Source organism: Delphinus delphis, chromosome 7, assembly GCF_949987515.2.
Source record: "Delphinus delphis chromosome 7, mDelDel1.2, whole genome shotgun sequence".
NCBI lineage: Eukaryota > Metazoa > Chordata > Mammalia > Artiodactyla > Delphinidae > Delphinus > Delphinus delphis.
Genome location: NC_082689.1, coordinates 89026496 through 89053468, shown reverse-complemented (window position 1 = coordinate 89053468; position 26973 = coordinate 89026496). Strand labels below are relative to the sequence as shown.

The following is a 26973-nucleotide window of genomic DNA, read 5'->3' as shown; positions in this document are numbered from 1 at the left end:
CGACTCATCCGACACTTGTCATACTTCAATGTTCCCACCCTTAAAAAAGCACCTCTAAAAGCTTTCTGTTGGCATTTTTAGTTAGACATATTTATTTAAACAACAACTGAGAGAAACTTGGGCAGAGTTAAGGAGTGATGTGACTTCAGTGATGTATACCTCCTTTATTATTTATTTTTTTAAATTTATTTTTATTAAGGTATACTTGATTTACAATATTATGTTAGTTTCAGGTGTACAACACAGTGATTCAATAGTTTAATAGATTATACTCCATTTAAAATTGTTATAAAATTTTGACTATATTCCCTGTGCTGTAAAAATATATCCTTGTAGCTGTTTTATTTTACACATAGGAGTTTGTAACTCTTAATCCCCTAATTCCACTTGCCCCTTCCCACTGTTAGTTTTTAATTTTTTAAAATTCAGTGGCTTCATTCTTCTCTACACTGGCATACATTTAAAGGGCTTCACCTGACAGGATTAAATTATCAATAATTCTCTCTTCCTTGTCATTTCACCTCTTTCCTTCTTCCAGGGGTTTTGATCTAAGCTTACTGCCAGAGAAGAAAGCAATCTCTTAAGCTAAGCCATACAAATGTATGGCTTTACTTGGGATCTCTCAGTGAAACTTTACAGTCTCTCAGTACTTTACAAGGTATTTGAAGATGAAAACACCTAATAACAAAGGTGACATTAAGTCACTACAGATTAATAAAAATTTGTTCCTCTTCTTCATTCTGGGAAAAACCTAATCTTTAAAAAGCTACCTGCATCTAAAATATTTTGAGTGTTCATGAATTGTTTGTGGTTTCTGTTATATTCATGTCATCTTCACCTGGATCCCATTCTTTTTTATTATGTCCTTCTCCTTTGCTCTTGTTAATTCCCTCATCCTCAGCTATTTTTTCCTCTAAGACTTTTTGCCCATCCCTAATTCTAGCATTACCTCCGCCATATCAAATTGCTTCCTTCATTTGTTTTATATTTAGAGTCTTATAATCTACTCAGAGTTATAAAAAATAGAAAAATAAAGTACCTATAGAATTTATATTCAAATAATTTCCTAAACGTTACTCTAATTTGAAAGCTGTTTTTCATGTTACTTTTTGTTGATGCTGTTGATTACATAACAATAAATTTAATCATGTATGTAGTCTAACTGATAACTTTTAAATATTACTTCACTGTCTTTAAAGAATTATACTTTCACTTAGTATTTAAAAAAAGAAACCTATCAGATTGCAATAATAACCTTATTTTTATAAGCAAGTATTCTGTTTCAGTTCAATTAGGATATATGTATATATTAACTTATAAAAATATCATTCATTTACTATAAAAACTATTTAGAAAAGTACAATTAGAGAAAACATTGACAATGTCAAAGTGATTTTATGTATGACTATAGAAGGTCTGAATAAATATATCTAATTCTTATTTACCAATATTGTCACAAAGGAATATAATAATGTAATCTTAAATTAAGAAATGTATTTGATGAAAGTATATAAAATAAATAAATAAATATATATATATATATATATTTTTTTTTTCCTAAATGACTATTTTATGCACTGGTGAAATACTGAATCATTTGTGCTATGGGACCAACCTTTATGTCTGTGAGATCCATCCATGTTGCTAAATTCAATATGATTTTCATCAGCCCAGTAGAGTCTATGGTTGACATAATCTATTGTTAGTGCCATAGGTCTAGAAATCTTGGTTTCTACGACAACACTCTGATTGGTTCCATCCATTCCAACACGTCCAATGTGAGGATACTCACAGCAGTCAATCCAATATAAATACCTAGAAAAGAAAATCAATAGCCACGTTGTTTATAGACACTCAGGGAGTAAAACATCTTACAGTATTTCTCTTATTTGCTTAGCTATTCCCAAATTAATTCTTGTATCTCTCTAATTGCAGCTTGTAAGAAGCATACTTCAATGCAAACTTTTCTTATGCTTTTTTTTAAAACATGTAGTACACTTTGAAATATCCATATAATTTTAAACATATGTTTCCTTTAGTATACAACTCATATGTATATAACATTTCTGCAAGTGTTAACAAATAATAGATGCCCAAAACTAAAGAGGTAAACCTTCAAAATGCATCTATAATGTTAGAGGAATAAAACTATCTAAATATTTTTTTTTCTTTTGTGTTTTACCTATGAAAAATTAAAAATGAATTACGGAGAAGTACATTATATTTTCTTGAATGTTCATTGTTCAGTGTGGTAGCCACCAGCCAATTGTGACTCTTTAAATTTAAGTTAATTAAAATCATATAAAATTAAGTAAATTCCAAAAGTGAAAAATAATTTCCTCCATTAAATCTGCAGTACTATTAACAAGTACTGCAGATTCTTAGAGGTCAATAGTAATGTTTTTGAGGTCATTAAGTAAATTATGAATTTCAAATGGTCTGAGCTCCATGTAATAGCAAATATCTTTTGTTTGTATTCTGAACATTTTATTTGGCTAATCTTATCATCATCTTGAACCAAGATACCACAAAGAAGAGGAAGAGCATATTTCATGGAGTCCAACATCTGTTACATCACTCCCAATAAGTTCACTGAGAGTTTGAGGTCTGAAATCCTCACCCTGACACTCAAATTCTTCATTACTAGAAACAGACTTTTCCAATTTACTTCCCACTATTGAAATGTATGAACTGAGGTCTAGTTGGAGTATTTATAGTCCTACATTTTCACTTTTTTGCTTTTATCATATCATTTGCCTTGCTCCTGCCTCTTCAATACAGATATTATGATTCAGACGTTATTCAGTGTCCCCTCTGTTCTCCACAAACTCTTCTCTGATTTGTGTCAGTTCATGTTTTTCAAGGTAGGTTACAAGATTATATATATTTGAGAAATGGTTTGTTAAGCAAAGTAAGCATCATCTTGTTAATTATAGGATTCTTCAGAGCTTTTAATATGCTATATGATATAATGACTCTCTAAGAGGGAGCTAAAATATCCTTTGTTTATCACATAGTTTTGGGTAACCACATTTATTTTCCTAGAGCAGTTCCTAGGAAACACACTTTAGGAAACTGTGCTTTAGCACCTTCCGGTCTACAGAATTTCTTTATCACATGTATAACTGAACAACACATATATCATGCACATAGGAACCCACAAAGCAGTAATGATGTAGGTTCTCAGGCTTCAGAATCAGAGAACCTAACTCAATAAATCAGTTGGTGAAACATCTCTGATAAACCCCAAAGCCGTGCTTAAGTGGATTGAGAAACATATCTTGAAACAATGATTCACTGAGGCTATATAATATGTGTCAGACATTGCTTAGTACTGGGAACACAGAGGTAAACAGATATGATTTTTGCCATCAAAGATCTCTCAGTGAATACAGTAGAGGTGAATGTAAAACAAATGAAAAAATTAAAGCATGTTATGATAAAACTACTTTACCATGGAGGCACAAAAGAAGGAATGACAATTTTACCCAGATGGAAAAAAGCATGAAAAATCTTATCTTCATTAACTACCTTATAAATTTCTTGATAACAATGATCTTTTATCTCTTTCAGAATTTAGAATAAAGTATAACTTAAAGATTTTAATGCTGCAACAGGTCTTGAAGATCATGTAGTTTCAGGCCTTCATTTCACTGACAAACTGAGACCATAAAATATTATGAGCTTTGTCCTAGTCTGTTATGATAGTGATAAAGCTGGAACAAGGGCTCAGGTCTCTAGATTTATAGACTAGCTTTTTTTAAATGTATTTTTTTATATTTAAGATAAAACTCATATTCCATTAATAATGTTGTCTAGCTTTTTTTTTTTTTTTTTCTAAGCAACACTATGCAGAGTCTTAAAAGCAAAAAAGGCCTAAAAACAGGTTACTTGGGTTCATATTCCAGGTCCACCCATGTGAACTTGGCACTTTAGTTAGCCTCCCCTGAGCCTGGATTTACTCATACGTTCAAAAGTGATAATAATAGTTTCTACTCACAGAGTCCTGTAAGGATTAAAAGAGAGAACACAGGGAACAAACTTGGAACATTTATGAACATGTAGTTAAGTATTCAGCAAATATTAACTATTATTATTTTACTTGCACTAGCTACACAATATATGCATTCATATTGGTTTAGTGATAACTGTCTAATAAATTACTGCATCTGGATGGTATGTATGTTATTACATGATTTGCCTGGATTTTATCATGTGTGTTATTACCTGATTTGCCTATTTAAGTACCCATCAATTAGAAGAATATTATAAAAATGTTTTACTGTATTGAAGGAAAGCATAGTTTAACTGTACTCAGTATAAATGAGCCTTCATAAGCACAGAAATTACTGTGCATCTCTCCTTATGGGTAGCTAACTTGTGATGACTAAATTTCATTTCCTTTTCCATAATTAAGCCTCATTACTATACATTTAAGTTTCTCAAAAAGCCCATACTAGACATTCTGGTCATTTTAACATCTAAAATGCAACCTGCCAAATGTTATCCAAGTAAAAAATTTGTTGTAAATAATTAAAGCTGAAAAATGAAAAGTTCAGTGAAAATGTCAAAAGGAGAGCCTTGAATTTCACCCATATAATATGTAAAATTTACCTAAGATCACATACGAAAAATCTCAGCTCCAAATAATAGCTATTCTGTAAGTTATAACCAAGAGTAAACATATAAAAGAATGTCTTCTTGTAACCATAACAACAGGCTTTTGTGATTCCTGAGGATGTCTTTTATAGTTGAATCTGATACATTTTATTTCTTTAAAACAAATTAAAATAGAAGTCTGCTATCAGTTTTCACTTTTTTTTTTCCTGAATTCAGGGAACATATTTAGAGAAATTTCTTCCAGTTGGAATTATTTCTGATTTTGAACTATAAAATTAATTTTTAATGTTCATTCCCTGTGTGTTTTTGCCTAAATATGGGATTATAGGCTTAAAAATTGGTAGGAAAAAGGTGGGGATTTTTAATGTGACTGGTTAGCTTAATGAAATATTTCTGTTTTTCCCCACAGCAATAAAAAACAGAGTTTTCTTTCCTTATACGATTTTCATTCCCTCACAACAAAGGTTCCCTTTGTTATGACTCTTCTCTTTGAAACATGCAGGTTGTTTACATACCAATAAATTGGTTTCTGCATAGATGCAGGTGCAATGCCCCTGCAAACTACAATCCTATGGTTTGTGTATATCCAGTAGCCTATTTATTATTACCTTCAACAGTAAATTTAACAGTTTCTGTGTTAGGCACAAGCAGTAATTAAGCCATGGCTTTTCTGTTAAAGGAATTCGCTTTCTAGATGGAGAGAGAAACATGTACACCAATAACAGTCACGTAATGTTACATGTTCAATATGTGGTGGCTACTGAGATGCAATTGGGGAACTTTCACAGAGGAAGTGATATTTTTTGCTGTTGTTGAAAAAATAAGAAGTTATTCTAACTGGAGAAAAAGCACAGGGGCATTGTAGAAAGTAAGAATAGCATCAGCCAAGATATAGAAGCACAAAATGTGTCTTTTCCAAATGTATTTGCACTTCCAATATCCATATTAACAATAGTGGATAGAGATTCTGAGAATATAAAGTGTCCTTCGACATACTCTCATTAAACGTATTTCAAAGTCAAAATAGAACCCAGTATTATTTTCTTGTGATATTGCTAATAGAGTATTAGAAAAGGAAAATAAATAAAAATATGTTTTAAAAATAAGGCATGCATATAGCTGATTCACTTTGTTATACAGCAGAAACTAACACAACACTGTAAAGCAATTATACTCCAATAAAGATGTTGAAAAAAAATGCATGCTTATAATGATTAGGCAGTTTTATTTCCAAAAAAACTCATATTATCTGTAGTAACTTAAAATTTTATAAAAAGGCAAATTGTTAAAATGGAAAAAAAAGTATTTTTTTTCTTATGCCCTGTTTGGATGGCTCTTGGAAAACCTGCTCACAACCCAAGATAACTTTGTTACTGGAAACTCTAATGTGATACATGTAATAGGGAAAAGAGCTGACCAAAATTTGGAAACTGGATTAAATCCCCAGTTTAATATTGTATTACAGTACCTAAATGATCCTGAGAAAGTCACTTAGCCACTCTGAGGCTGAATGTTCATACTTGTACTAAAAGTATAATAATAAAAATACTCATATCTGTTTTAGAGACTCTGAGTAAACAGTATAAGCATCTAAAGTGATAAAGCACAGAGATAGTTTTCTAATTCATAAAATGCTATAGAAGTGATATTGATCATCATTATCATTATTATTATTATATGGGACCCCCAATCCCAGTAGGTCCTTCCCCTTTCTTATATCTGCCCCTTTTCCTCTGTTCCTCATATTCTGAGGAAATCATTTTTCTATTTACCTGTTTGCCCAAGCCATAAGCCTCATAAGGTTTGTTTTGTTGTTGTTGTGTTGTATTACATTCTGATTTATCCCTAGCTCTTTTTTACTCTATAAAGTGAACTGGTATCAAAGTTCTGCAATTTTATATACTTAATTTACTCCCTTAGTATGACTTATTTTCAGTTCCTTGGATATGCCTTGCTTTCCTATGTGTCTTTGTTTTCCCATAAAGCTTCTTCTTTTTGCCTGAAATGACTTATGCTCTGAAATGTACCACATAACCCGGCTAATTCTTACTTCACCAGTCTTGTCCTGGAAGATTTCACTGACCCCATTTGAGATAGAAACATTTTCTGTTTTCTCCACTTCATGAGTTATTGTATTATATGATAATTTTTGCTTATCTACCTACTCACTGGACTGTGAAATACTTGGAGACAAGGGTTGTGACTTTTATTTTTATATTATACCTAGAACAGTGCCAGATATACACTAGATGCTAGAGAAATATGAGTTGAATAAATGAATGAGCAGATGAATTTATTTTCTGTTAAACAGTCATATCATACATTTACTTTAATGTCTATCATAATGGTTTCTTGTTATGCTGAAGTGACATCTTAAAGATAAAATTATGCTCAGCACAGTTTTAACATTATATTTTCTATTCTACTTTAAAATGCATCTATATCTATGTCTCTTCTGTATAAATGACAACTTTTATAAACCTTAAATGTAAATGATATTAATGACCTAAAACTTATGATTAAATAAATTTTAATTTATTTACATTGATTTAGTACATTGATTCCCAATCAATAACAGAATGATTGGGATCATTGGATTTCAGCTGAACTTAAATGTAATAGCCAGGAAAATGATCTGTCTACTTGTATCTTCTTTACCATTCTTACTAACCAGCATATCTAAATTGGTACTGTGACAACTGGCATACTACCATTATAAGAAAGGACCCCCAAGCTACCTTCTAAATGTTTACTCGCTTTACTGCATTAGATACTCCAATGATCTTTATCTTCCCTTAAATAATCCTTACCCTATTCCTCACTAAATATCGCGACAGAAATCACCTTCTCAAGGAAAGAGGGGTCAGTAGTATTGGCATATTCAAAACATATGCAAATCACAATGGCAATCTGACATAGAAAGGTTCAATTGCATTTTTATTAATCTTACAATTTGAGCTGTCATTTTTGAAGCAAGATTGTACAATATTTTAGACAGCTATGGCATTTTCACCCTTAAGCTCATCTCATAAAAGCTAAAATCCAAGTCGCCCTATTGTCTCACTCTGGGGAACTAGGAAAACAGTATGAACAAAAAAGGTGTCATTAAATTTTTTCTGTTGGAATCTGTTTATCTGCTATGTGGCTTTAATTGTTTCATAGAAAGATCTAATTTTTATGTTTCTTGGGTTATAATCTGCCATTCCATATCATAACAAAATATTTAAAAACGAAATCAAAGGAGTCTTCCATAATATCTACAATAATTTAGTACTTCATTGTTTAAGTTGACACTTTTGGTGGATGGGTTTATGTTGACGATAACTTAAGACTGCTGTCAGTTTATGGGATAATAACCATAACCTGGGAGAAATAAAACTTAAAGCTAGATCCAGCTGTGTTCACTATGCTAGCATACAGTTTTTGCTTTATAACTAGGAAATTCCATAATACTGTTATTATTAACAGATAATGTTTCTTTCATTTGGAAAATGAAGCATCTTGAAAATTATTGGATGAGAAGCTAAGATAGCCATACTGATTTTGAAGAAAAGGACAATGGACACACTAAAATAAATATCTTCTGATAAAATACCAAAGGACTCAAACATTCATATTCTTATGAATGAATAATGACGATAGCCAAATTTAGTATATCTGGCCATTATTTCTTGAAACATCTATAGAAACAGACGCTCTTGTAACTCTGTTTCAGTTAAAATAGAATTGACACTCTTCTGTTACTATGGTAAAGAAAATATTTTAAAAGGTAACAAAATAGTTACATAATTATATTGCAAAAATTTAAAACTTGCACCATTACCTTGGAAACAGAGTAGTATTTACAGTACAAGTCTTCTACTATTAGGTATTGCTTTTAGCCAAATTAATATTTAAAATCAAGCTCCATGCATACTATGATATGATCACTTTGCCAATTATAAACATGAGACCAAAAATCAGAGATACAATATATTAACAAGAAGCAAAATCTAATTATTGCATATGGCATGATAAAACTGATTTGGTAAAACACTTTATAGGAAATTAATTTAGACAGCAGAAAATTTAGAGCACTAGAGTTAGCATAATACTTGTTACTGTAAATGTTTCCTATTTTTAAAAAGCAAATTTAACAAACATGTTCAATAGGTTGAACTTCTACAGAGATCATTTTGGAGTACGTAATCACTCAAATTGTAGTGTAAAAAAAAAAAAAGAAAGACATGCCTTCTCTACCTACCAAAACAACGTAATTGAAAGTGAATGATAATGGTCATAATATAGAACTTTAGCAAACAGGTTTTGACACCTAAATGTGTGTTCATCCCTCATCTGAGATATCCAGCCAGATGCCCTTGATCCTTATGATGACTTGTTCTTCTTTCTCACAGAGAAATGCAAATGAAACCCAACTCTAATATGAATCTTTCCTGATATTCTCCCTATGCTTTTCCCTCTGAATGCATAGATAATGCACCCTGTTATTTATTATTCATGGATGCTATTTAAGTCTCCTGCTCTAAAGTGGTTCAGGAATTACATCATCTCTATTCATGACTACTACAAATACTACAAAACAGGATCCAAGAGTTTGTGCTTCGCCTGTCTTTCCTCCAAGATTTAAACACGTTAGAATTTGGATAAATCTGTATGTTTTATTCATTTCAACAATACATTTATTGATTAGTTATAAAAAGAGTTATGTTTAAAAACTTAAAAAAATACTTGCTCTAAAATCCCATCACTTTAATTTTTTTCTTAAAAAAATTTGTGATAGTCACATTTCTTTTTTTTTTTAAAGTTTTTTTGATGTGGACAATTTTTAAAGTATTTATTGAATTTGTTACAATACTGCTTCTGTTTCATATTTTGGTTTTTTGGTCACGAGGCATGTGGGATCTCAGCTCCCCAACCAGGGATCAAACCTGCACCCCCTGCATTGGAAGGTGAAGTCTTAACCACTGGACCACTAGGGAAATCCCTGTTATAGTCACATTTCTCTTTTTGATTTCTCAATAAAACTTTCTACACATTTACACTTTTCATGGGTTCCCATGTTAAAATCTATAGACAAGGATTTACCATATTGGACATAATCCACAGTCTTAATCTTTAATTTAAGATTTTCAATGTTTGTTACAAACCCAGCACGAGGATCTAAAGACAGGTCCTTGGGAAACTTCAGCCTTTTGCTAACCAGTATAGTAGGGTATAAGCCATTGAGTTTGGATACTTCAATGATCCTTTTTTCTGTGTCAGACCAATAGAGGTTTTTTCCAATCCAATCGACAGCAAGTGCACTGGGGACAGCTGTGTTATGCACTACCTAACAAAATAAGAATTTAAAAAGTTAACAGTGTAAATGCCTAGAATAAGAACTAAGCAATTGCTTCTTGATTTTTTTCAGAGATACAGAATTGTATTTAAACATTTGAAATGGGATTTAGATAAGCACAAAACATAGAACAATTTACCTAATAAAATTACTTACTTGTTTATGAGGAATTACCCAATATGTAATCAGACCCCTAGAAATTCCATAAAGGTTTAAGAAAGAAACACCAAAATAAAAGGCTCTCGGATGGTTACACAGTTGTTTATCACATTTTCATTAGAGTTTCCTTCTCCTCTCAAAATTTTGGGCAAAAATTCTATCACAGGCAGAGACACACAAGCACAAAAATTTATTGATGTTATTTATTAATAACAGGTTCTTGGGGAGATACCAATAGCATTCACTACTCCCCCAACTGTTCTTGCCCTATTTAAATTATCTACTACAAAGAGAGAAAAAAATACAAGCAAGAACATACATTAAGTATTTCACCCAACCAAAGGGAAGTAAAAATATACTCATTCAACTGCTGTGCTCAATTGTAACCTATGTCAATATCAAATATAATAAGGATATAGGCTTTGTATGCACAAATATGCTGCATATAAAATAACCAATAGCAGTTATTCTGAACTCCCTGTACCCAACCTACTGATTGTTTTGGCATTTTATATATATATACATTACAAGGTTTCATTAATATTTTCAAAACTGATTGCTTCCACCAAAGCTTTCTATACAATATTATAGATGGCTACAAAAAAAGTTAAAGTAATTGAGTTCTATCTACTTGAATTTGAACTTCTTTATAATACATTTTACTACATATATACAGTACAAATAATTTTATTTTAAAACTCAAGTTAGCATAGAAATGGTGCCAAGTAGTTCATATCTATAAGGTGACACGTGTTTAATTACGATGCTGCCTACTCAGAACATTCATGATTTTACACAAATGCATTCAACTAATTCCATCTATAGCAAGTTAATTTTAATAGTGCTATAAGTTCAATCTACAGTCTAATAATTATTTTTTTCAACTACAAATTCTCAGGGTGAACATTTTCTTTTATATAAATCAACACAATCGAATCTCAGGCACTAATCATTCAAGCCTTAAGCATCCATCACATTTTCTAGGGTTGTGAATAAGGTTTCAAATTTTATTTATTCAATTTGATTTTTACCTTATTGCAAGTAATAGTGTCATAATGAAACATAAGGATAAAAACCTCCAATTTCATATTTAAAGTATATATTAACCTACACTGTACAAACGTGAAATTCAAACCAACCTAATACATTCTATGAGTTGCATCATTACCATCAAATAACATTTTCTGTTCAATTCAATCACACAAATAAAATATTGAATAATCCCATCATTGTAATATGTAATTACCTTAATATCACTTCCATTTAAACACATTCTGTTTATGCGACTGCCATTGGGTCGACTAGAATCAATCCAATAGATAAATTCTTCTTTGTAATCAAAGTCTATACCAATAACATTGTTTAATCCCTAAAAATAAAAAAGAGTATGTTGGAATAATAGTTAATAGAAATTGTTTTAAAATGATTAAGGAATTCATAAGAATCAGTATTTCCCTTTGAATCTAAGTACAGTTTTACAATAAATAGCATTTGTGAGAATACCAATTCTTTATAAAAGCATTATATATTTACATTTTTTCTACACCATACACTTAAGATGTTACATAATTTATTGTATTTGAAAATATTTTCCAAGTAGGAAAAATTTTGGAATGTTTATAGCTAATGGTTTAAGTAAATAGCCAGTAACGTGGAAAAAAATGCTTTTAGAGAGATAAAGGAAAAGAGTCTCACTTTAAGTTAATATTAAATATAAATTTGATGCCATTATGAGTATACATCTAAATTGGAAAGGTAGACGACCCCCAATAATTTAAGATGAGCTCTTGATAGATATGTGATGAAAGTCAGAAAAGAAGGTTTAAAAATTTTACTTTCCCTAAAAGCCTTTGTCTCAACAAAATAGCAACATTCTCTTTTTTTCTCATGCTTCAAGTAGCCCATTAGGCAATACAGTGCCATATTAGAATTTAAAAGTTAAAACCTTAGGTGAGTATTTGACCAAAGAGGAACTAGGTAGTCAACAACTTTTTATTCCACATGGTAGAAATGTGAGGAAATCCCTCCCTTCAGACTCACAATTAATGCATTTTTTAGCAGGTAACAAAATTGAACATGAATTCAGCTGATGGGTTTCTGGATACTACAGTTCTTTGGTTTGGCAGTTCCACTGTTTCAGTGATTTGATCTGAGGATTGTACATCAGGATCTGAGAATTTTCTTAGCTGTTGAGTTTTCCAAATGATTGCTTAGGGATTGGTTTAATTCTGACCTATTGTTACTGCTCATAGATTTACTACCCCAATGGACTAACAAAACTTGGATCAAGATTTCAATTGTGTTAACTTGCTTTAAGAGTTGAATATTTTATTAATATATAAACTCGTGCTAAAAAATAATTGACACCATAGACACTTGGCAAAGCCCCAGAGATCTCTGTCATATCTCTGTATCTGATGTAAGCTTTTTACATCAATATTCACCCTAAAGTTGTCGTTGTCTCAAATTGTTTTAGGGGTCGCTTAAGAGTACTTATAGTCCTATAAGTAAGGATTAGCATCTTCAAGGAGATAGTTTTGTTTGTTTGTTTGTTTTGTGGTTTGCTTCGGTTTGGTTTGGGGAGGGATGGTTGTTCCCAATTCTGAGTTCTGTTTCCACATCTATACTCAGAATTCAAAATTTTATAATAACACTGAATCAGAGATATATATTTTTTTTTTTATAAAACTCAGGCCAAAGCTAAATTAGTGCTGTCCAGATTTTATTTCTTTCCAATGATCTCCAAGACTAAGGACAACCTATGTATCACTATTTGCAACAACTCAGAGAAGGTTCTTGCAAATACTGATTTTTTCTTCTCTTAGCCAGGCTAAATTCTAGCAGTGATGGTGTTAAAATCATAGGTTCAAATCTTATGCTTTTATTTGGCTTAAAAGGAGCAATCTCCTTTTCTTCAGCTCTAGATTATAAAGTTAACCTGCAATCACTTAACCCCACTATGCCCAGATGAATAAATGCAAGTATAAGTCTTACTGACAGCATCACTAATCAAGAATAATGATTATAAATGCTAAAAAAAATGCAACTAATATTCAGTCTCAGATTCAAAAGACTCATTAATTATTCATTCACACCCTAATAACTGGAGAACTACTTAACTAAATACATGTAAGCATTCACATCTAAGAAGTCATCTATGCACAATCAAGGTTCTAAAATATAAACAGAATGGATTCCAAGTTCTGTAGAGGGTTTAATAAATTCATTTCAATGGTAGTCTACAGGGCTTCCCTGGTGGCGCAGTGGTTGAGAGTCCGCCTGCTGATGCAGGGGACACGGGTTCATGCCCCGGTCCGGGAAAACCCCACATGTCATGGAGCGGCTAGGCCCGTGAGCCATGGCTGCTGAGCCTGCGCATCCGGAGCCTGTGCTCCGCAATGGGAGAGGCCACAACAGTGAGAGGCCCGCGTATCGCAAAAAAAAAAAAAAAAAGTAGTAGTCTACAATATTCTTTCTGTTCAAATGCTTTTCTCACTGGAAGAATAAGGTAAATGGGTTAGGGTTCTGTGATGGCCTGGCAATTCAGATGGGTATATTAGACCTCTATAGGGAAAAGGTGGGAGAGAAAGTTGTCTCTGACCTTAGCAAAGATTCACCCACAATCCCCAGTCATGGCAGAATTATCCTATTCCTTTCTTTACAATAATCAATTTAGATAATGAAAATCCAATTCCAAATTTAGCAAGTCAACTACAATAAATTAAAGCCGTGAATGCAGAGAAATTGAAGGTCTGAATTCTGACATATCTTTCCAGCCAAACTGGTCATTTTTCTACAGCTTTACCCTTAATCCCTTCAGAAAAGAGTGTAGAGCTCTCTCTACAGAATCATATGGAAGGAACATTAAAACAGCCAAGGGCATGGTCAAAATAACGTCTAAAAACTGGAGTCATCCCAGTGGTTTCAGAGCTGAAAATTGGTTTCATCAAAATCCTATTTGCTTCTTTTATTTCTGTGGCTGAAGATTTGTACCCTTTGGTTCAAGACGATTAATTTAGGAAATTGTGTTTTGTTTCTCTATACAATTTTACTGGAATAAAAGTCACTGCTAGAATTGAATTGGATAACATATTGGAAAGCTACTTGATTAATTTTCATTTCTAAAATCCATGTTATTAAAGTACATTTTCTGAATGTGTTGTACGAATTTAAGTTATAGCTGTCTTAGCTACAACTGTGTTTTAGAATATATAGGGTAAAAACTTTCTACCAGTTGTTATAATTTTATGCTATAAAACTTCATGAGATTGTTACTAAATACGATAAAGAGAATAAAATTTAAGATATTAGGATAAATTGTTCTTCCTAATTATTTACACACAGAATTCCCAAATAATTAAGGCACAGATGTTGTCTTTTCATTTATTTTTGACTGAGAGAAAATGTGGAGAAACAATTACTGCTATTTTCTACTTCACTCTGCATATGTAGACAAAATCTTTGAGGAAGAAATTGGTTTTTACCACCTTGAACTCCTTGAAAATTTCTGTAATGCCATGATGAAATTGTGGTTAAAAATAAGTTTCCTAACAAAAATGACATATTTCAAGCAGCCCACAAGCAAAACTTTAAGGCTTGTCTTTAGTTTCTTGGGTCTTTACATCCTTACTCCGTGGTCACCACTAACAAATGCTCTCCAAAGACACAGGTGTTCAGGGTCCTTGTGCATTTCCTTATCTTCCTCACTACCTCCTTATTTCCATAAACTACACTAAGAAACTGTTTGAAATTCATCCCCACTTATGTACTAGTGATTGGCAATAGTCTACAGTTATATCACCAGGAAAAAAACACTATAACAATGTGAGCATTAAAATGGTTTGGCTGTATGAAATAGACTTACATCATGCGTGGAGATAAAAATCATTTTGGTCCCTTAAGAACAATCCCTGATAATGTATTAGCCATGAAAGACAAAAAAAAAAAAAAAAAAAAAAAAAGGATAGCAGTAGAAATGTCTTGAGCCACAGGGTTGGAAAATAAAGCAAGGAGCTACCACTGAAGCTCTGTTATAGTTCTTTCTTGAAGATCATAAATATTGTTGCTATATTAGTTAAATTTGTGGTTCAGCTGAGCTTATAGAGTATTCTAAAAAGAAAACTTTCTCACTTTGAGATAGCACAGTCTAAAAGGGAGAAATGCTAAAAACAAAAGAAAGCAAAACAAAAAACTTATTAAAGAGAAAATAAACACGTCCCATTTCCAGAGACTATACAAGAAAATCAATAGCTTGCACACCTAACTTGGAAGGTCTAGAAAGGGTATGGAGAAATATACTTAAGAGAAAGAGGTAATTTTCAATATTTTGTAAGTTTGATATATGCTTAAAGTTATACTGCACTGGAAAAAAATAAATTAATGCAGAAAACCATTTGGGAAACGAACACTTTTCCATTTTAAAGCAGTTATGTAAATTTAAACTATCTCCCTATGGGTATTACTCATCTCTTAAAGAAATAGTCATTTAATTCTTATATTTTAAATAGACTTCTGTTTAGTTTTTACAAACAACATGAAAATATTTTGTACTTTACCCAATCTCTTAAGGTACATAATTAGAGAAAGAGGCAGTATGAAACAGTGGGTATTTGTGGCACACTCCAAACTCAAGAGCAAGAATCTAAACCTCACAGACATTCCTGAATAAGACAAGTATGTATGTGGTAAGCACACGGAAAGTTTGAGGATGCTGGTGAATTAAGAGCACGGGCATAAATCACAGTGGCAGCTGCTACCCAGCTTGGATTGTGTCCATTCAGGGATGTGAACCCAGAAATGCTACACCTTCCTATTTTTTCATGAGTAGCCAGAAATCTGGATTTTCATGTGAAATTTTAATTTTCAATTTGTGACTTAGAAGCTGCAAAATCCAATTCTGTGGGGAATAGTAAACATCACACTTGCTAATGAATATCTGCACTTAAAGTAAGACTAAATTCTTAAGCAATATGAATGAAACTCTAACTATAGCAATGGAGGTACCCAGGAGTGAGTGGAAAATTATCTTTAGTTAAGTATTCTTTATGTTGCTGAAAAATCAACACATGAATGGACTTCTTCATCTAATGCCTAGTGCTGGCATAAACATACTACAAGAACAAGAAATATCTTTATTTTTGGCACACTTGTTCTAGAGAGTGCTATCACATATTCATGTCACTATCGCACAGTTTGGGGCAAAGAGAAATTTGCAGCAGGACAGATACAAGCCACATCTTTCCAAAGAAGCTACTTCTGACGATCAAAGATATGCTAAAACTAACTGTGATTTCTCTAGTCAATGTAATAATCAGTCTAGTTTTAATGATTTGATTTTATGCTTTCACTGCAGACTGGGAGGGAAAAAAAAATTTGAGGGAAGCAATTCACATTTCCATCCTGTCATAAATGGAAATCATTCCTTTCATCTCAGATAGTATATATGAGTAAACTCTGACAACAGAACTTAAGCAACAAAATGGATCAGTAGCCCAGATTCTCTTGAAGTAGGTGGGTTGAGGGATGAAAAGGGTAAGGCTGAATATATGCACCTCATAACCTTTTAACCATGACTGGATTATAATCGTACTTTTGCTCCCTAGCTAATTCCAAATTTTAAAGGCTAAGGATCATCAATCCCATATTATTCCTTAGTTCTAAGAACAGAAACTTGAGGTTCTGGAAAAGATGTTTATTTTTAAATCCCAAGGGCTGTGGGGCTGGGGGAACAATCTGGGTAATGCACAACTACCTTAAAAGAATTTTATACCTTCCCTAGTCTAGCTGTTCTTAAGAGAGTTTTTTCCCTTGCATTAGCTATGGTTTGCATCTTCTACTTTCTTGGATATGGTGTGATGTCACAAGTTGGAGGCATCACCTGGACAATTCAAACAGAACAAAGTTTATGGCAATCTTATATGCATACATGCATGGATCCCTGAATACATGCTTCAGAAGTACTAATTATGAGGTATTGCTACAGCTCTAATGCATATCTAGAGTGTCTGTATTAAATACTATGAAATCATCATGGAAATGTCATACCTGTTTTAAAAGTGTGTAGTTGGAACCATCAGTGCTAATTTTCCTTATCTCATGATGATCAGCAAGAATTAGAAAAGGTTCTTCATCTAAATACCAAGACAAGAAACATATTAGACTTTAGTATTTATGGTTTTCAACTCTGCTTAGTCTCAGTTTAGTTACTACAGCGATGCAAGTTCAAATGCAGTGCCCTCTGGTAGATTAATGGTTAAAAAATTCTTCCTGAGTACCTCTACTGATAACAATATGAAAAGAAAGCAGATGCCTGTGCAGTACAGAAAATCTAGACAATTCCAAATCCCTCTCTTTCCCTCAGTCTTCTTGAATATTAAATTATCTAATTTATTTGAAATTAGTAGAAAACACCTGCTGTTAAAATCTTATTTTTTGTTGTTCCTTTTTTTTAAATTGGAATATAGTTGATTTCCAATGTTGTGTTAACTTGAGGTATACAGCAAAGTGAATCAGTTATACATATACAATATATCCACTTTTTTTTTTAGATTCTTTTCCCATATAGGTCATTACAGAGTATTGAGCAGAGTTCCCTGTGCTATACAGCAGGTTCTTACTAGTTATCTACTTTACATATAGTAGTGTGTACATGTCAATCCCAATCTCTCAAATGGTACAAATGAACTTATTTACAAAACAGAAATAGAGGCACGGATGTAGAAAACAAACCTACGGTTACCAGGGGGAAAGGGGTGGAGGGAAGGATAGAAATCTTATTTTTAAATGAATTTCAGAGAAGGATAATCTGCACCTATCTTAGAAACCTACAGTACAGCTAAACATTCCTATAACCAGAAAATTCTTTCTTGATAATCAAATAACCAGCTTATGCTCTCAGAATAACTTCAGTGAAAACCAAGAATTTCACTGCCTACATACACGTTTTTCATCTGCCTGGAAGCTTCTCTTAAGTAAGAGTCTATTTCCTTCTTATTTGTCCAACATGCTTTAGTATATTATTTGTTCTAGAATCTAGGAAAGATAATAAAAATAATCTAACCATGCTTCATATATGTAAAGATCAAACTCCTTTTAAACATCTTTGTTTCTAAGATGCATTCATACACTTAGATGCCTCGTAAGCAAATTTAATGTCAGCATAGATTAGAAAAAAACAATGAAAAAGGTAGCCACTTTACATGATTAAATGAGGACTTTATTGTAAATCATTTATTGTTATAGAGTTATTGTCCTGTTTATGTTCAAATTATTTGAATTATTATTATGAATAATATTATTTGAATTATTATTCAAATTATTTGATTTGAATTATTATGATGTTCAAATTTATGTTCAAACTTATTACTTTCTTCCTTTCAGCCTTTAGTTTTACAGTATATGTATAATACATACGGCACTGTACTCTGTTTTAGCATACTCTGTGTCAGAGATTAGAAATGTGTGTCACAGATGCTCGACATCACCTTCTACCAGTGATGGCAGCACCTCTAATCATTCCAGTCTTCCTGTTGAGGTTAAATAGAGACTCAGAACCCTACTCAAAAGAGTTGTCTCTCAAGTTAAAGTTGCTTTGCCCTCCTATCAATATAGTTCTACATTCATAAATGTTATTAATCAGTCATGTTCTACCTTAATACTTAGGCAGTTCTGTTCTTTACAACTTAAATTGTAAGACCTGAAATTTGAAATTCCTAGAGGAAAACATAGAGAAAAATCGCCTTTACACTGGTCTTGGAAATGACTGTTTGCCTATGACACCAAAAACACAAACAACAAAAGCAAAAATCATCAATGGGGACTACATCAAACAAAAAAGCTTCTGCAAAGGAAAAGAAACAATCGGGACTTCCCTGGTGGTGCAGTGGTTAAGAATCCGCCTGCCAATGCAGGGGACACAGGTTCAATCCCTGGTCCAGGAAGATCCCACACTCTGTGGAGCAACTAAGCTCGCGAGCCACAACTACTGAGCCCTCATGCTGCAACTACTGAAGCCCACGTGCCTAGAGCCAGTGCTGCGCAACAAGAGAAGCCACCACAATGAGAAGCCCGCGCACCACAACGAAGAGTAGCCCTGCTTGCTTCAACCAGAGAAAGCCTGTGCGCAGCAATGGAGACCCAACACAGCCAAAACTAAATAAATTAATTTTAAAAAAGAATTGACTATTAAGGAAAGTTTAGAAGAAAAAAAAATAAACAATCAACATAATGAAAAGGCAACCTATGGGATGGGAGAAAATACTTGCAAATAATATATCTGATAAGGGGTTAATATCCAAAATATATAAATAACTCATATAAATCAATAACAAAAAATAAACAATCTATTAAAAAATGGGCAGAGGAACTGAACAGACATTTTTCCAAAGAAAGCATACAGATGGCCAATAGGCACATGAAAAGGGGCTAAACATCTCTGAACATCAGGGAAATGCAAATCGAAACCATAATGATATATCACCTCACACCTGTTAGAATGGCTGTCACCAAAATGACAAGAGATAAATGTTGGCAGTGACTGAAGAAAAGACAAACCTTGTGCTCTTTTGGTTGGAATGTAAGTTGGTGAAACCACTACCGAAAACAGAATGGAGGTTGCTCAAAAAATTAATAATAGAACTGCCATCCAGCAATCTCACTCCTGGGTATATATCCAAAGGATGTGAAAATAGTATATCAAAGCTATATCTGTACTCCCAAATTTATTGTAGCATTATTCACAATAGCCGAGACATGGAAACAACCTAAGTGTCCATCAACAGATGAATGGGATCTGTATAGCCATGAAAAAGAATAAAATCCTGCCATTTGAGACAACATGGATGGTGCTTGAAGAATTATGCTAAGTGAAACAAGTCAAACAGAGAAAGACAAATACTCTATGATATCACTTATAGGTGGAATCTAAAAAAGCCAAACTCATTGAAACAGAGTAGAATAGTAGTTACCAAGGTTTGCATGGTGGGGAACATGTGGAGATGTTGGTTAAAGAGTACAAACTTTCAGTTGGAAGATGAATAGGTTCTGGGGGTCTGATGCACTACATTGTGATTATAGATAACTACACTGTACTACACACTTGAAAGTTGCTAAGAGAGTAGATCTTAAATGTTCTAACCACAAAAAAGCAGTGGTAATTATGTGAAGTGATGGAGATGTTAGCTACTACTACCATGGTAATCATATTACTGTATATAAGTATATCAAGTGAATGCATTGTATTACCTTAATGTTACACAATGTTATAGGTTAATTATATGTCAATAAATTTTGGGGAAAATATCTAGCCTCCCTTTAGCAAAAGATTTATTATTCAGGGACACTCATATTTATATTAAAATTGTTACTAGTTTCTATTTATTACTTTTAATGGAAAACCACTATATCATGGATACATGATGTAACAAGACCCAAATAAATGATTAGCATTCACCTCCTTTTCATAATCCTTTGTGAAAAGTTTAAAGTAATGGAAACACTAACTAGTTTTTAGATTTTATCTTTTCTTCTTATCCCATGTCACTAAATGAATGATGTAGTAAGCAGTGAGCTGGCAAAAAAAAAAAAAAGTAGGCTGGCAAATAAAACAATGGGCTCCAAATAATACACAAATTTATTCAGAGACGGACATTCCAAGAATAAGTGAGTGGAATGAAAAACTGAAAAGAGTTATTTTTCTCCATAATGTGCATAATTTTAACCAGTTAAAAAACTAATTTTTAAATTCCTATCCCTTTTATTTATTTTATGAAAGTAGATGAGAAAAATCTAGTGTTTTTTTTTTTTTTACGGTATGTGGGCCTCTCACTGCTGTGGCCTCTCCCGCCGCGGAGCACAGGCTCCGGACGCACAGGCTCAGCAGCCATGGCTCACGGGCCCAGCCGCTCCGCAGCATGTGGGATCCTCCCAGACCGGGGCACGAACCCGCGTCCCCTGCATCGGCAGGTGGACTCTCAACCACTGCGCCACCAGGGAAGCCCAAACATCTAGTTTTTTAAATGTTGTTCAACATAAATGTACATGAGAAACTGGCAATGCTATTTAATTGATTATACTCAATATCACAGTAAGAGGAATAGAAACATATTATGCACCATTTTCTGCCCATTTTAAGTTATTATTATATATTACTTTGTATCATTTTAATGTTTGATTTTCTCCCCTGATGAATCATAATTTGTTTTAATATTTTATTGAATTTTCTAATTCACAAATCAAACACACTGCTTGAAATAAACAGAAGTTTAATAATACTTGTTGAATCACTGGAAGAATTCAAATAGTCTTATATTCCTGATTTTTTGTTATTGTTGTCATCATTATTACTATTATTATTACTGACCCATTGTTCTCCTTGGCACACATATATGAGTGTGTGTATGGTGTAGGGCAGAAGGAAAAAAAATATTAGGACGCTGTCACAACAGGCTCTTTAATAGCCTTGGCCAAACCTGCTCCCAAGAACCTGTGATACAGGAAGCAGTGCTAGATATAGTTTTTACTTGTTCTCAAAATCTAGAAAACACTTAATAATTCACAGGACCACACTGGAATGGTACTAAAAACAGAGCAGTGTGTGGACAACGTGCAATAACAGAGTGACAAATTTCCATATCAAGGTAAGTAGAGGAGAATTTTGACTTCTTAGAAACAGCAATGAGGAATGAATTCAACAAGAATAGCTACAAAATCAGATCCATATGTGTAACTGAGGCTGACTCAGTGAACAAGTTCAATTCGATACCTGAGAGTGATTTGCAGCCATTTGGGTTATCAGGTTGTATTTCATATCCATCTGTACAGAGGCACCTGTAGGTCCCATATGTATTGATGCATTGCTGGCTACACGGAAAGCCCAAAGAGCATTCATCAACGTCTACACATGTTTTACCATCATCCTTCAGTTGAAATCCAGGCCAGCATTTGCACTGGAGAATGAAAAACAAGCATAATAAATTCATATCATTGTCACTGTCTCTTGCTATTGGATATCCATTTAGCGTGATTCAAGCAAGAAAATCAGTTAATAATAGATAATGCCAAGTCTTTCTGTCCCCCAGAAATTAAACTTTAATAAGAACTACATATATTACATACAGTTTAAGTTAAAAAAGGATTCTCTCAAATATCATCATTTGATCTTCTGAGGTTGACAAGATTACAAAAGCTAACCAACATAAATCAGCAAACCATGTTGGCTAGAGAATGGCAAGGAAAACAAAACTAAACCATCAGCTTCTTCTGTATTTTTTTTTATTGCATTATATTGTGTTTTTAGAAGACTTTAATAATCATAAGGATTAACCCTTAAGTGGAGCTCTGAGAATTACTAATATTGTCACGTATGTTATTTCATTAGAGTCTTAACAGAAATCTATAATATAGGCACTATTATTAGTTAACCCATGAGAAACCCAGAGGCACAAAGGTGAAATTGTGTAGATAAAGCCAGAAGGAGAGCTGATTCTCTCTGTAATTTTTAACAAATAATAAGGCTCAATTAATATTTATTGGCAGGGTCTGAGTCCTTAACCAAATATGATGTCTGGAGAAATAATAAAATTAACATAGTTTCCCCTTCATAATTAAATCAATGTGCATCATCAAATCATTTTTTTCCCATCATCTCTATCATGTTCTATATGACCCTCTAATGATTATGTAATATTTACTAACTGGCATATCAGTTCTCAGTACAATGTCATACCATATGTGTCTTTGCATTCCTGAAAATAAAAAGGGGCGGTGATTGGTCTTTCAGTTTTATATTCAGTCCCTGTCAAGTAGCATACGGAATTATAATTATACAACACGAACCGATAATTGGCCAGATGATTGTGAACATGTTAACCTTCACCAAGACTATTTAGTGGCCTTTGAATAAAAGAACTTGTGAGTACTGAATAGGATAGTGAATTAGGTAGGAACTCTTAAGTTGTCAAGAAAAACTAGTATTCAAGAATTATTCATAGTAAACATTTGAGCCTTTGTATCTATTGGGAAAATATTAGAGAGAGATATGTGCTTATTATTAAATAATGAGCAAACAATTAATTGAGGGGTAGAATTTTTTTAAGTACAAAAAATGGTGTTCATTATGTGGAGGAGAAGGAGCATCAACTTCACCTGAAAGTGCTCAAAAGATAAATGAATATCTTTTTTTTTTTTTTTTTTTTTTGCAGTACACGGGCCTCTCACTGTTGCGGCCTCTCCCGTTGTGGAGCACAGGCTCTGGACGCGCAGGCTCAGCGGCCATGGCTCACGGGCCCAGCTGCTCCGCGGCATGTGGGATCTTCCCGGACCGGGGCACGAACCTGTGTCCCCTGCATCGGCAGGCGGACTCTCAACCACTGCGCCACCAGGGAAGCCCTGAATATCTTTTTCTAAGTCCTTTAACAAGAAACAAATCTCTTTAAGCTCTTAGCACTTTTATCATTAACAATTTACACCAATATTTATCTAATAATCCTAAGATTATTAGATACAATAATAATCCTAAGATTATAAAGAATTTTTTGTAATCCCCAGAATCCACTAGCAAGCCAGTAAATCAAAGCAAAATCCACAACTTAATTTTCCAAATTCTCCTCATAATATTTGAGCCTGTGACAATATTACTTTTTTTTTTTTTTTCGGTACGCGGGCCTCTCATTGTTGTGGCCTCTCCCGTTGCAGAGCACAGGCTCCGGATGCGCAGGCTCAGCGGCCATGGCTCCCGGGCCCAGCCGCTCCGCGGCATGTGGGATCTTCCCGGACCGGGGCACGAACCCGCGTCCCCTGCATCGGCAGGCGGACTCTCAACCACTGCGCCACCAGGGAAGCCCAATATTACTTTTTTTGAGAAGACTCATCCTACTACCTGATGAGGAAGTCAGGGGAATTGGTGTTTATCCTATGTCAAAAAAAAAAAAAAATAGATGCTAAATGTCACTGAAATATATACTTAAAAGTAGTTAAAATGATAAATTTTATGTTGTATATTTTACCACACTTAAAAAAATAAATAAATTTTTCAAAAACAAAACTGAAAAGCTACAAAAAGATATCACTGAAAAGAACTGGAAATCAGACATGTGATCATGTGGAACCCAGAGACACATAAGCAGACACAGGGTATAGTTGAATTCAAGGGGCGCTTCAGGACAGGTGAAAGGACATTTTATAGAATGCATTAAATTCCTCTCAGAAAGAGTACTATGAAAAGAAATAGTGTCCGAATTCTAATATGGCTTCTGAAAATTACTTTGAATGGCTAATGTCAGGCTTATAGAACTACTATATTAAATAGTTTGGATAAAAACATATTTGTGGAAAATTAATTTCTTGAAGGTAAAAGTTACCAAATGCAATGAACATTTCTGTAAACAAATGAAATTAGGATGTTTAAGGTGTAGAGTAAGTATTTTTAATGTGTTTATTAAAAGAGAAGATTTTTTTAAAAGATAATATCCTCCCCAGTCTTGTTAACCTTGTTTTAACAAAAACATTTTTTGCTCCCAAATAATTAAAAGGCATTTATGGGAAATTCTACTAACCTAACATTCATAAATTGAATGAAAAAATAATAATCATTTGTGTCAGAGATATAAGATGAGAGATTCATCTACATTTAATAAAAAAAAATTTAAAAATGTTTCATTTTCACTTAAAAAGAAAATTTTTATGAAAGTGAGATATATATATTCAATGTCATGTTAATATTTCTCATAATCAAGAACTATTTCAAATTGTCTTGATTTATATTAATTTTTATAGAGAAACATATAGCTACCAGAAACAAATATAGCTATCCAAAGTTTTCCTATTACATTCAGAAAAATTTGCAGCTTTTTAGTGATATTTTAAAATACTGGTTATCTTATACACATTAAAATTATTTATCTCCCAAAAGTACATTTATTTTCACATGGTAAGTTACCATTCCATCCAAATAAGATTCTTGCTTAGTTGTGTTATTACTCCCTTTTGAATAGTTAAATCAATTGTATTTGTTTTACAGCAAATTGTTCAGAAGGTCTAAATTTTGCTTTTATAAGCAATTTTCATTTTATTGCAGAATTTGAAGGAGGAGTTGTCATGTTCTGCTGATAATGTAATGAGAAATAGTTTACTGGATAGTTTTCCCCATTCTCTGAAAAAGAGAAACCCACCAGCTAACACTTTTTTCCCCAAATAGATAAGCATTTTGTTGTATATAACATTTTTTATTCAATCTCCTATAAATAAATTGTCAGAAATATAACATATTATATATATGTTTTAAAATGACATATATAATATAAATATAACATATATATCAACACAATATATAAAATATTTGTTTTGAATCTTTGCTTATATCTCTTATTTATGATTCTCATCCTGGCTCCTTTCATTTTTGAACTGGTCTTGCTTCCCCCAGTAGATGTTTTATTTTATTCATTAGTTTTTTGTTTTGTTTTGTTTGTTTGTTTTTTGCGGTACGCGGGCCTCTCACTGTTGTGGCCTCTCCCGTTGCGGAGCACAGGCTCTGGACGCGCAGGCTCGGTGGCCATGGCTCACGGGCCTAGCCGCTCCGCGGCATGTGGGATCTTCCCAGTCCGGGGCACAAACCCGTATCCTCTGCATCGGCAGGCAGACTCTCAACCACTGCGCCACCAGGGAAGCCCTATTCATTAGTTTTGACATGTTTGTATATTAAGGAACATTTATCCACTGCAATTTTGTCAGGTATCATATACATTGCCTTTTGAATAATTAAACAGTTTGTCTCTTTTACCTAGAATTCTCATTTCATTCTATGACTCCTTCAGAGAAGTCAGAAAATAATTATATTTTAAAGGTATCAATAAACAATTATTTCTCTATGAGGAATCTTATAAAGTAATTAAAATAGTATGATTTATCATGGCTTTCTGGGTGAGATTTACTTCTACCAAAACTAGTTTTCCAAATATGGAATCTCTGGGCACTCAGTATTTCTTACATGCAGGCATTAAAAAAAAATTACACTGTACTTTTGATGTTATGTCAAAAGGTGACTATTCCATATTCTATAATTTTTAGATTTTACCACCAAGATTATGACAGATTAAAAATATACACAGGATAAACACAAATCTACTTTGAAATTTAAATTTTAGACAGATAGATGGATAGATATACATTCTATATGATAAGATAGATTATTTATAACATGACAAAATTTAAACTATTACCTTTAATAATTCTATAATACATTCCCTGACTTTTTTGGAAACATTTCTATATTGATTGTACATAAATCACCAATAACATTTTTTCTGCTTCATTGGGTTTCAAAACCGTTACTGCCAAAATTAATTACCTCATATATACTCATCACATTAAGAGCTGTTGTTTGGTGAATTTACCATTAGATAGAACTGACTTGTCATAGAATATCAAGGCTGTCAAGGAAAAACTGAAGCATCTTTGTTAAACACACTTTTTTTTTTCTCTAGCATCTTTTAAAGAAAGTCACTTAGTTCCAACTGAAATACTTTTAGATGTGAGAAATTTGGCAACTCATTCCAATGTAGAGAATTCTAATGTTCAAAAAGTCTTTCTTATACAGAATCTGCTTCCCAACTCCTATTTCCAACATTTGAAACAACTCAGAAAGGTATGCTCCCTATTCCAGTACTTCATATATTTAAATACAACTGACTAGCCATTTTTCTCTTGGTAAAACTTCTTCCAAAGGTGTGTTTTCCAGACCCCCTTATGCCACTGGCTGTACAAATGGGGATACAGTACAGTTTGTCAAGGTTCCTCTTAAAGTGTCATGTCCATAAATATACACAGTACCCCAGGTATGTTCTGATCAGTGCAGAACTCAG

At 33.1% G+C, this 26973-nt stretch overlaps 1 protein-coding gene across 1 annotated transcript in view; it reads right to left on the bottom strand.

The window, feature by feature from the left end:
- Positions 1 to 26973, bottom strand: part of LRP1B (LDL receptor related protein 1B) — a 1457034-nt gene that overhangs the window by 230204 nt on the left and 1199857 nt on the right. Inside the window, exons 56-60 of the mRNA XM_069540814.1 lie at positions 21879 to 22062; positions 17162 to 17247; positions 11364 to 11486; positions 9768 to 9949; positions 1616 to 1815 (exon numbers count right to left, since the gene is read on the bottom strand). Coding sequence (XP_069396915.1) covers positions 1616 to 1815; positions 9768 to 9949; positions 11364 to 11486; positions 17162 to 17247; positions 21879 to 22062 — 775 coding nt within the window. The remainder of the gene's footprint in view (positions 1 to 1615; positions 1816 to 9767; positions 9950 to 11363; positions 11487 to 17161; positions 17248 to 21878; positions 22063 to 26973) is intronic.